At 38.7% G+C, this 12,914-nt stretch overlaps 1 protein-coding gene across 3 annotated transcripts; it reads right to left on the bottom strand.

Moving 5' to 3' along the window:
* Positions 1-9,964: 9,964 nt before the first annotated feature.
* LOC128541455 (NAD(P)(+)--arginine ADP-ribosyltransferase 2-like) lies at positions 9,965-12,646 on the bottom strand. 3 transcript variants are annotated; one of them, XM_053511874.1, is made up of 3 exons: positions 12,524-12,646; positions 11,513-11,607; positions 9,965-11,434 (listed from the first exon to the last, which is right to left on the bottom strand). In XM_053511874.1, exons 2-3 carry the CDS (start codon positions 11,594-11,596, stop codon positions 10,640-10,642), a joined length of 879 nt encoding a protein of 292 aa, XP_053367849.1. In that variant the 5' UTR covers positions 11,597-11,607; positions 12,524-12,646; the 3' UTR covers positions 9,965-10,639. The 3 variants fall into 3 exon arrangements, with proteins under 3 accessions (XP_053367849.1, XP_053367848.1, XP_053367850.1); XM_053511873.1 differs by having other exon boundaries at positions 12,512-12,640; XM_053511875.1 differs by having other exon boundaries at positions 12,520-12,640.
* Positions 12,647-12,914: the final 268 nt, after the last annotated feature.

Below are 12,914 nucleotides of genomic sequence, written 5' to 3'. Positions count from 1 at the left end.
GTCAAGCTGAAAGAAAAAAATACATATAACGTTCTGATTGTATACAAGTCCTACATGTATATCTATTGTATATTGGGATAGAGCCCCTGAGATGACGTGAAGGTCGATTATTAATAGTTTGTGCGGTGTTGTTTAGGACAAGTCGTATTATCTATTTTGTGGCAACTATTGTAAAAAAAAAAAAAAAAAAAAACTTATTAAAGAACTTATTTGTATACAATTGGGGAGATTATTGGCAATTTTACACTTCTTTTTTTTTTTAGTGGTTAATTTTACTCTACTCTTTTTAATACTGGTGTAATACTGGAGTTAGTTTGGAATTATGAATATACCTTTAGTCTGTGTCACATTTAAGCAAATTCTTAGTCAATTAAATCTTAATCATCTGTTCCAACTAAATTACCTAAAGGTCAAGTATTATCCTGGTGTTGCCACAATGTATCACTGTAAGTTATGTTTTCAAGTTATGAAATAGAATGGATAAAAGTATTTGGCCAAACCTGTCATTTATTGAATTCAGCTGTTTCAATCAGCCCTCTTATCCCCATTGAAGGGCAATCTTAATGCATTGGCATACCAAGACATCTTGGACAATGCTATGCTTCCAACTTTGGGCCAACTGTTCAGGGAAGGTCCTTTTCTATTCCAATATGACTGTGCCCCAGTGCACAAAGCAAGAACTATAAAGACACGCTAAGGCATGTCCTTATAAAAAATACAAGCAGGTGTGCAGTTACATGACTCTGTTCTGTCCAATCAGCCAAATGGCAGTGAACTTTTTTTTTTAGAAAAAAAGAATCATCTTTAAAAACAAAACCCATTTACAGTACAAACTGTGTTAGCAAACCACAAGTGCTAAAATCAAAACATGAATAAATAATCGAATATTATTCGCAATTGAAGTAAAAAGTTTTTGTTAACTGTAATATTTATTTGAGATCGTATCACCCAGCACTAATTTAGACACTTTTTTTAACAATCCATTTAATAAAAAGGTAGCATAATTGAAGTTAAAACTGTAGTTTTAATTGATAAACCATGATACTTGTCTGAATAATGCTTAAATCTGTCTTGTAAAAAACAACATGTGAAATGTTGGCCTTAATGGCTCACAGTGCAGCAGACATAACTATGAATACATGTTCATGTATTTCTGGCTTGTTTTCCAATCTTGGATAATACTGTGAAATACATACCATCAAAATATAAAAGTATAAAAGTTTGGGGTCACTTTCTAACTCCATGATGGTTCCTGTTTTTTATTTTTTTCTACATTGTAAAGGAATGCTGAAGGCGTCCAAAAATGCATTAATCTCCTTTGAACAGTTAATGGTGAGATGTGTCTGCTACTTCTGCTCTGTAAAGACTTCATAACGCCTCTAATTTGAGGTGCTGTTAATTGGTCATTTTTCAGACTGATAACTCTAAATGAACTTCTCGTCTGTGGCAGAGGTAGGTTTTGGTCTCGCCCTCCTGGGATGGCCTTCATGAGAGCCAGTTTCATTATGGTGCTTGACGGATTTTGCAAATGCACTTGACAATACTGTTCTTGCAAGAACTATTACAGAAAGGCTGACCTCTGTGTCTTAAAATAACAACTACTGTAACTGTTATTTTTCTACGTAATTACCTAATCCCACATGTGTTATTTTATAGTTTTGAAATCCCCAGTATTGTTGTGGAATGTAGAAAATAAATCACTAAACAAAAACAAAGATTTTGCAAGTGACCCCAAACTTTTGAACGGTAGCGTAAATATTTTATAAATATAATTTAGAACATAATTAGATCAATACTTACAGTTCTGATGATTTCTGGGATTTTATGCAATATAAAAAAGACACAGGTTTCAAGCCTATTCTCTTAAACAATCACCACTGATAATCTTTTAATTTTATTTCTTACAGAAAATATGGTACTAAGATACTTTCCTAATATGGCTTGGGCTGTATTCATCATATAAAATGTGCTTAAAACAAGATCTTTACTTCAGCAGTATTTATACACAACCACTTCCCCTTTCCATAACCATAATTGGAATTGTGTTCTCCCCAAAGTACAAGCCCAGGTTTTGAGGTTTGATTTTAGATGCAGTAAACACCTTGTTAACTTTAATGTCTGAGGTATAAAAAAATAAAGGACTTAATAAAAAAAAAAAACAACAACAACAACAACAATAATAATAATAATAATAATACAATTAAAAATCTTAATAGCAACACAATGCAACAATCTTTTGTACAAACTATTGCACTGTGGTTGTTGCAATTACTTTTATTTTGTCTAAAGGCTGTATGATTAAGTGAGAAAGAGTATAGAATGAAACTGTACAAATCATTAACACAGGCTAAAATCCCCAGGTCTGTGTGCGTGCTTCTTGGCGTCCTTGGTGGGTTTTGCCTGGGCGCCCCGATTTCCTCCCACAGTCCAAAGACATACAGATTAGGTTAATTGGCATTCTCACTCTCTTTGTAGTTGGATAGGGCAGGCTTGGATGGAGTGCTAATCAATCACAGGGCGCACACACACATGCACATAATCACATGCTCAACCACGCACTATAGGTAATTTGGGAACGCCAGTGCCAAGCCTAATCTGCTTTGGACTGTGGGAGGAAACTGGAGCACCCTGAGGAAATCCGTCAAGCACGGGGAGAACATGCCAACTCCACGCACACAGATCTGAAGCGTGAACCAAACCCGCTACCTAGGAGGTACAAGGCGACAGTGCTAACCATTAAGTCACCGTGCCGCAACTTTACTTCTATGGACATTGATAACCAACATAGGCAGTGTTTAACAAATAAATCAGAAATCATGATCAGAAATCATAGAACTGAAGTTGAGAGGTTATGTGGTGACCATATGATACTAGTATTTGATAAAACATATCATTATACTGACTTGTCTATAATGTTTAAGTATGAAGTTTGCATGTTTTTCATGTGCTTGCTGAGTTTAGTCCCACAGTCCAATGGCATGCAGGGTAGGATTATTGGCATTTTCAAATTATTCATAGTTTGTGAATGTGTATGTCCCAGGCCTGGGCAAAAGAATGCCTTCCTTGAGTTCAGGTGGTCTTCCTTCTGCTATCATCCTTGAGGAACCATATACTGTATTCTTGAAGCACCTCCAAGAATACTAGGCCTCTGTTCATTTTGTGTGTTTTTAATTTCCTTTTGCACTACTTGTCTTGCTTTATTGCTTTATCATTGAAGGTTTGAACTGTTCATGCTTATTCATATCTATTTATCTAAAGTTCAGTTGGTCTGACACCATTTCTGTTTAATCATGCCTGTATTGCATTCTTCTCCTGGTCATCTTATCTCACACACACACACACACACACACACACACACACACACACACACTGCATTAATTTAACAAAATATATAAATCATACATTATACTGTCCAAATATATGTATATCTATACAAGGATAATCATATAACACCTATAAGCACACATCATTATTTAGCCTAAAGGAAATGTGAAATGTTTCTGGTATTTGTTAGTTTTAATATTCTGTTTCATAGCATATTATTTTATACTCATGTAAATCCGACTAGCTATCATTGATATAATAAGGCATTTCTCATCGTTTTTGCATAGTAGTTGGTTCCATTTTTCTAATTAAACCAATACATCTTGTTTTTGGATTTGTTTTACAAATTGTTTTACATTTAACATTTTGTGTGTATGGATTAAAAACTTTATTTGACTTGAGCCAAACTCCTCTGTAAGTTCTACGTATATTATGAGTCTTCTGGAAAAGGTAGTATTGCAGCAGCTATGTTCATATCTACTTAGAAATAGCATAAACAAACTGTATCAGTCAGGGTTTAGGCCTCATCACAGCACAGAGACAGCACTTGTTAAAGTAGTAAATGACCTCTTATTGGCCTCTGATCAGGGTCACTATGCTTGTGTTACTCGACCTTAGTGCTTTTGATACCATTGATCATACTGTAGTATTCTCCTTTATAGATTAGAAAATGTAGTAGAAATTAAGGGAATGGCCCTCTCCTAGCTCAGATCCTATTTGACTGATCGTTATCAATTTGTACCATAGATATAAATGGTGAATATTCTTTATGTTCTCAAGTGGAGATTGGTGTTCCACAGGGTTCAGTTTTAGTCTCACTGCTTTTTTCTCTTTACATGCTTCCTCTGGGCAACATAATTCATAAGCATGGTATTAGTTTTCAATGTTATGCTGATGATGCACAGTTATACGTCTCAACAAAACCAGATGAGAAAAACCAGCTTACAAAAGTTGAGCAATGTGTGCAGGACATAAGACACTGGATGTTAATTAACTTCCTGCTGCTTAATAAGACAGAAGTTCTAGTCATAGGACCACATGCAGCTAGAAGCAAGCTTTTTGATCACACTGTTAGACATGTCTGTAATTTACACAGTTTTTTACTGTATCTCACCCAGCATAATACTGTGGCGTGGGTGTGGTTTGGACTAGTAACCATCATGCTTTGCGGGAGGGGTTGTTAGGTGTTCACCCTGTCGAGGAAAGGTGTTCGGGTTAGTGGCTTCGGCCAGGGTGTGTGTGTGACGTGTGAAATGTGCTCCGGTTCATGCTTAGGCTGAATGGGAGATAGGTTCTCGGGTAAATGTGCTGTTCATGCTGTTTGTTAGACTGCGTGTGTGCTAAATAAAGTACTCCCAGCCATTGCATTGGGCAGCAAATAAGCTCACTCGTCTCTCCACCATCCTTTCCGGCGATAAAAACACTACATTGGTGTGGGAAGTGGGATGGAGAGTAACGGGTTAGAGCACACCCCGGAGCAAGCTACAGCTCCGTGCGCCGTCAGCCGGCGAGGCGACCTGCAGCCACACCTGCCGTCCTACAATGGCGCTGTCGAGCCCCACGCGTTCATCGCCCAGGTGGAGCTAGCCGCCGACTTTGCGGGCTGGTCCCCGGCGGAAACAGCCGTCCAGGTGGCCCTCTCGCTAGAGGGCGAGGCGCTTTGGTCATTGGAAGACCTCCGGGCGGATGAGAGGAAAGACTGGGCGAAGCTGCAGGAGTCGCTCCACTTCCGGTTCGGCGCGGGTGACCGTCAGGAGGCCGCGTGCGAAGAGCTAGCGACCCGCGAGCGGAGCGCCTCCGAACACCGGGGGTGTTCGCCATGGACTTGAGATCTCTCGCAGAATTCCGGGGCTACCCGGAATTCGGGCCCGTCCAGCAGGAAGAGCTAGCTCGCCGTGCGTTCCTGCGGGGAATTCGGCCGTCGTGGCTTCGCGAGCACATCCGGTTAGCGGCACCGGCTTCCCTGTCTGAGGCGCTACGCGAAGCCGAGCGTGCCGAGGCCATCATGGCAGAACGTTTTCCCGTGGCCGGGGGCCGCTCGGTAGGTAAACCTAGCCGGGGACAGGGCTACCCGTCGCGGCTAGGCCTCGACTCAGCATCCGAAATTCCGGGACGACGCCGAGGCCAAGGACTGCCGGACTACCGCTGCAACGTTCTCAGGCCTGAGGACAGCGTACCCCAGCAGCCGTTACAACTAGCTGCGGGGAAGCCACCTCCCACAGCAGTCTCTGTTTCCCCAACTGCCGGGCCCAACTTCCGGTCAGGACACGTAGGAAATCGCGCGGGCGTCTACGTGAACTGTGGCCTGGACAACGTTTCGCTACGGGCGCTCGTGAACACCGGCTCTACAGTTTCGCTGCTGCGCTGGGGAGTATTAGAACAGGGCGAGCGCAGTTGTATGCTGCCGGCCCCAGCCTTGACCATTCGCACCGTGTCGGGGAGCTATTTGGAGATACGGGCCTGTCGCACTGTGCGAATACAAGTAGGTGCAATCAGTCTTACTCATCCATTCTTTGTGGCAGACATTGAGGATGATTGTATCTTGGGGTTGGACATTTTGGAAAGGTGGGGTGCGGTACTGAATCTCGCTGACGGAACGTTACGTGGTAACTTCGGGTTAGCCAGGTTGCTAGTTCCCAAAGCGCAGCCGGACATGTTAGTAGCGCGCACCAGGGGGGCGGAACTTCCGGTGGACGCTCATCGCCAGGAAGAAGGGCCCCACACAGCGCTCGCGGGCACCGCTGCAAGACTTTCAGGTGGGGGCACCTATGGGGCGAATGGGCGTGGACACTCACAGCCAGGGGCGAGATTTTGCTGCTGGCGAGCAGGTGTGGGTGTGTTCCTCCGGAAGAAAGAGGGGGCTCTTGGCCGGGCGTGTGTCTCACTGGGTGGGCCCCGGCACGGTAATTGCTCGGCTCTCCGATGTCATCTACCGGGTGCGGTTGGCGGGGCGGGTACGAGTTTTGCTCCACCGGGACCGTCTTGCGCCTTACCAGCCGCACGCCGATGAAACATCGAACTCTGTGGAGGCCGGACCGCCTCAGGACTATGTTCACGTTTATCCCTCACCTGCCAAAGGACGCCGGCGTTCCCACCGCCAGCGCCGACCGCCTCCACGCCTCCGAAACGGAGTTCGTCATGGTGACCAGGGACGGTCACAGCTCGGGTGGGGGCAGTGTGGCGTGGGTGGGGTTTGGACTAGTAACCATCATGCTTTGCGGGAGGGGTTGTTAGGTGTTCACCCTGTCGAGAAAAGGTGTTCGGGTTAGTGGCTTCGGCCAGGGTGTGTGTGTGACGTGTGAAATGTGCTCCGGTTCATGCTTAGGCTGAATGGGAGATAGGTTCTCGGGTGAATGTGCTGTTTATGCTGTTTGTTAGACTGCGTGTGTGCTAAATAAAGTACTCCCAGCCATTGCATTGGGCAGCAAATAAGCTCACTCGTCTCTCCACCATCCTTTCCGGCGACAAAAACGCTACAAAACCCTAAATAATATTTACAGTTAAAAACACCAAATACAACGATTCACTGTTTTTTAATTGATGTATAATACTGTATTTTCCACAACGGCTTTAACGCCCAAAGCATAGACTTGATCTGGATCCACAAGATTTGTTCAGGTTTTGTCTGAGGATGGTGGCGCAATTCCAGAAGACATCCTTATCGACACACCAGATTAACATTTTTATATGCCAAAGACCAACCAACAAGCAAGGTAAAAAGTGTGTGTGTGTGTGTGTGTGTGTGTGTGTGCTGACATCAACTTTGGTAATATTGGGTAACAGAAGCTTTACTACGCTAAACTGAGTTAACGTTAACGGGAGTATCTCATTTTACATATGATTTTGTGAGTTTATTCAATTTCCGAAATAAAATCCAAATCATTTTAAACAAGCAAACTTTAACTTGGCCAAGTTGGTTAATGTAATTGTCTCTGTTTTGGAGTTAGCGTTAGTTAACATGGGTTAGTAAGAACCGAGTTGAGAAATGTAACATCTGGAGTTATAGGTTAATACTTTAAAAATGTCTGTTGATGATTAGCCATTGTTCTTGTTTTACATTAACGTTAGATTTTTGTACATTAAATTTATTTCATGCAGTTAGAGATTTACTTTTTTTTCAATTGATGTTTATTGTCACATCGGTCAAATGCCAGTGTACAATTTTTAATTCATCCAGACATAACTTACAGTACATTTTTTCTTTTTCTCATTTTTGACATTAATTGACTAGATTAATTTTGCGATTTCAATAGACACCAGCAGGAACAATTTCAAATAGGAACCAGGAACTTCACCTGCCTCGGGTTTGGCCTGAGAAGGAGGGACTTTCAAAAGGACGGGCACAGCTGACTAAACGTTTGTAACTAAAATATGCAGTTCAGATACTTAAATTATTTTATAAATGTATTTCCATGTGCTTTGTATTATTTTAAATGTTTTTCTTAAAAAAGGTGATTTAAATGTTTAATGTGTTCACATTTACATAATTTTTTAATGAATTTGAATAAAGAATGGGATATTTTGCAGTTGTGTCTGTTTAAAACTAGTAGTAGCAAGATAAAAATGGTAACATTTACATGTAAACATAAATAAACTACATTTTTAATTAAATTTATATTTAGGACAAATTATAATTGCTGTAGTGAACTGTCAACCTATTTTTATCACAGTAATAACCCTAAAATAAAATTACAGTAACACACTGTAAACTGATTTACAATTAAATACTGTAAATCTCAAATACAGTAACTTACTGGCAACAGTGTTGTTGTTCTCGAAGGACTCGTGACTGCAGTCACTCGATAGTTCAGGACTGGAATTTGCAACGGTCTTCCTGAGCCTCCAATAACGATCTGGACTCCATATTAACTTGAACACATCTCCTGTTATACTGAACTTCCAGCCTCCTAACACACAGTATGACTGCAGATCAATCCCTGTTATCTGTTATCACCCAAATAAGGATGTGTTCCCTGTTGAGTCTGGTTCCTCTCAAGTGTTTTTTCTACTATATAAAAAAAAAAAAAAAAAAACATTCTCGGGGAGTTTTTCCTATAGCCACTGTCACTGTCATCCTTGGCTTGGTCATCAGGGACAATCTTATTTTGATTCATACACATTCACATTTATTACAGTACAAACTTCAATAATGCTTTTGATTGTGTCAAACTGCTTTGCGACAATGACAATTGTTAAAAGTGCTACACAAATAAAATTTTCTTGAAATTTTATTATATGCACACATTTGTGTTGTATTGTATATTGTAATTTGTATTAGTCTATTGAAATGCTAAAAAAGATGATGTCAGCTCTGTAAGAGGCAAAGACAGTTTGAAAAAATCTAATAAGTAGCAATGTGGCCAGAAGAGGACACTGTAACATTTAACAGAATTTGTTAAATGCAGGTTGAATCAGGGGAGTAGATCCACTTAATCGACTCATGTGCTTCCCTTCTTACTCCCATGCAGCCATCTCTTGGAATAGAGTACTTATCAGACCACATGACCTTTTTCCATTGCTCCAAAGTCCAATATTTGTGCTGCCTAGCAAATTGAAGTCTGATGAGGTTTTCAAGTGGTGGCCGGCCTCATAACAAGTTCTCCTTGTGCATGTGGAGATGATCTTATTTTCACTTAATCTTCATTATTATTCTTTGCTTGATCTACAGTAGGTCAATAATTAGAACCTTTTGGGAAGAGGTAGTGTACAAAATACTGTGGCGTGGGCGGGGCGGCGGCTTTCGACCAGCATGCCTTGCGGGGGTTTCTATGTGTTCACCCTGTTGGGGAAGGGTGTTTGGGGTAGTGGCTTCGGCGATGTTGTTTGTGTGTGACCTGTTAAATGTGCTCCTGTTCATGCTTAGGCTGAACTGGATGTAGGTTCTCGTGTGAATGTGCTGCTCATGCTATACTGTACATGCTGTGTACAAAATAAAGTACTCCCAGCAATTGCATTGAGCAGTAATTAAGCTCGCTCGTCTCTCCAACATCCTTTCCGACAGTAATACGCTACAATACTTTCTTTGAAGTGGAGACATAATAGTAGTTTGGCAAAAAACAGGAGGGGTTTAACCTGTGTGTTGTGTAATCATTGCATAGAGCTCTTGCAGTCATGTGTCTTACAATCAAAACATTAACTATTTTATCTGCACATCATGCCTGCCACAGATAACACAGTCAAGCCAAATAATAATGGATATATTTACCCTCATATATTTTACCAATACATGATGAGAGACTGGATAAAGGGGTGGTTTAAGAACCTTCAGTCAGTCTATATTACTAATTCTTATCAAGCTTCAGCTGTTCTTTATAACACTTTCGAGGAGAGTGCACTGGCAGATTTACAATATGGTAATATTTACTGCTCTCTTATTAAAGATCAGTTTCTTATTTAGTTCTCACATACACTGTGGCATCCCCATGAACAACAGCTGTCCAGCATTGTAAAATCAGAGACAGATCACCAGACAAAATAAAGCCTGGTTTGTTTTGATTTTGTTTAAATAGCACTGTGCACACTTGACATGCAAAATTATAAGTAAAGGTCAAAGCATTAAACTAAATTTGAAAAGTTTGAACTAAATGAATTCAACTCTAGGTGTAAAACAAATGAGGACCATGACATTAAAATCAGGATGATTAAATTTACTTAGAAGTACAGTATTAGTTTGAAGGAAATAAAAAAAAACAGCAATAGATTTAATTACATTTGCTAAAAATCACCATTTTCATTAAAGATATTTTTGAGATTTTAAAGAAACAAATAATAATAATTAAATGTTGCCCTGCTGTTCTCTTCTCACTTTAAATCAGCTTTTTATGCTGTCCAAGGGCTTTCTATGGTCTCTGTAGCTACAGAATATTGACATCAGGACAGAAATAAAAAATGTTTATTGTGCCATCACACTTGTTTACAAAGGTTTTTTTTTCCCTCTTCTAGTCAACCCAAATGTCTGCTTGCATTTCAAATGCCAAAGAGACCTTTAAAAACCATTAAAAATAATATTTATGAAATCTGTTTCTATCTACCCACAGGACTCAAACCACATACATGATAAAATTTTTTACTATAAATATATTATATATATTTACATTGTATATTTATGTTAAATATACTGCTTAGGATCTAAATTTGGTTATATAAACTTTACTATTGTATTTAACTTCTTAGTTCCTTGGATGCTATAATACTAACAAAAATCCTTTTTTTAATGAACCACATAGTTGTGTCAAGAATCATCTAAATGTGTAATGGTATACTTCAAACAGTATGCACATTCTTTTTTACAATTTGACCTGGAAAAAAGCTTCATTTAATGCTTCTTTTCCTGCTCAAGCCTTTTAAATAATGATTTTGACTTGGAAGAACAAAGCTGCATTAAATCATACCTTTTTTGAACAAGAAGATCTTCATTTTTTGTGGTGTGGTACAAAGTGCTTTTTTTAATCAGTTCACAGTTCATATTACTACATGTCCCAGTGCTCTGTAGACTGTAAAGGACACTGCAGTTCCTCTGGTTATATTCAATTTTCGTGATCTTAAATTTTTCGAAAGGTGGGATTAGCACCTCTTCCTCTTTAGCGTGAAAAGACATATTAGTTATGTTTGCACCATAGCATGTGTTAATCTGAAAGCAGGATTTATTGCCAAAGGTGTGGAGATCATCTCTAGTTGAGGTCGATGTGAATTGGCCAAATCGCATTTCACGGTTAACAACATTTGTGTCAAAACTAACATTGGTTTTTCGGAAAACATCAACACAATTCATCATTTTATACTTTCGAACTGCACATGTGAGCAAGAAATGAAAGGACTTATAGTTAAACTTTTTTTTATAATTCTTTCTGCCTGACCTCAAAGCGTTATTGAACTCTGAATAAAGTGGCAATGTATATGTGTAGACTTTTATTATTTTTTGAAGATCATCACTAACGTTTTCGAATTCCTTCCACACCTTTGAAAACAATTTACTATGTTTTAACTCATTTTTTAAAATCCCTTTTTTAATTAAATTGTTGGTTTGGTCTTCACAGTCTATAAATTGGTCATCAACAGAATCTGGTGCCATGTCCAGTTTGAAGACAGAATCTGATGTCCAGTGCGGGTTCTATAAAAATGGGCAAAAAATTCAAAAACTTCTGATAAGAAAATGTCTGATAAAAGCATGAATTTAAATGAAACCCACCTTTGCGTAGCAAACAACTGAAATGAGGATGGCTGTAATGCCAGCATTCTTGATGATGTTGAAAAACTTCACAGCTTCCTTCATTGTCTGAAAATCTTTAATTAAGAACATGCATACAAAATATTGATTTCAAACTCATTCTATGAGTTTATATCCATTTGTGTAGTTATCAGTTGAAGGAAAGGATAGAGGTTGGTATAGAGCCATACACTACAACAAGAAAGGTTTTAAATATCACTATCGATTTTATCCATTTTAATTGTAAATATACTTTGGTTTCTATTTCAAAAAAATAAATTTCCTGATAATCACAACATTTTACACCACGGCCTCAAGTAACAGGATTAGTAGTCATGATTTTGATACAGACAAATAAACTTAAAATGTTTTAATTCAATACAGTACAAGCGATGACACTGATGTGATACACAAGACTGGCATTAGAACTGCATTACCAGCAAAAATAGAGGATTAGTTATGTATTTGATCTGAACGTGTTTGATCCTATAATAAAAGGAAAAGACTGGAAATAGTTTTGAAAAAAAAAATACTTTAAATGCTTACTATGAAACATAGTAAGGATTATGATATAATCATCAAAACAGCTACCTCAATTTAGCAGTATGGGCATGACCCATGTTATTCTCCTGGCTATGTACTGTATAAAGACTAGTTTTACTTACTGTAAGATGTTACAAAGTATCAATATATTATGCAAAAAAGAGACAATGTATAACACATCCTAAAGAGAAAAGTGTCTCTGCTTTTTCTGATCTTTGCTAATATAGTGGAATATCACAATACATAATATTAAATAATATTAAGAGCTTCATTATTGATAATGCAATGATAATTCCAGTATAAATATATAAATGTATGGTATTATAATACTATAAATAAAGCAGGTTGTTCTTTAAGTATAATGAGCAGTTTTTGAAGATTAGATGTTTGACCAAAGTGATTGTAATAAAAGAAAACACATTTTTGGCATAATCATACTGTAATACTTGCAGCTCTGATGAGAAGTCCGATGAGAAGTTGCTCAAACACCACTGACGTCCCTTTGAATTTCTTACCTACAGGTTATAACTGTAAGATTGTTTATAGTCCTACTGTATACGGCTTAAACTGTACTTGTCAAACAAATATGTATCAGACTTTCAACTACTACTACTTTTTATATATTTCCTTTCGCCATAATTGGAGTTGTTTCCTCCTCAAAAGTACAAGGGTACTTTGACAGTCTGTGGGTGTGAAATGTGCTATGTGCAATAATGACTTTGTCTATGTTCATAACACATATTTCTATTGTAAATATACTTTGGTATCTATTTCAAAGAAATGAATTTCCTGATAATCACAACATTTTATGCCATGGCCTCAAGTAATAGGATTGGTAGCC

This window comes from Clarias gariepinus, chromosome 14 (assembly GCF_024256425.1).
Source record: "Clarias gariepinus isolate MV-2021 ecotype Netherlands chromosome 14, CGAR_prim_01v2, whole genome shotgun sequence".
In the NCBI taxonomy this organism is placed as follows: domain Eukaryota; kingdom Metazoa; phylum Chordata; class Actinopteri; order Siluriformes; family Clariidae; genus Clarias; species Clarias gariepinus.
This window is presented reverse-complemented; position numbering and strand designations above follow the sequence as displayed.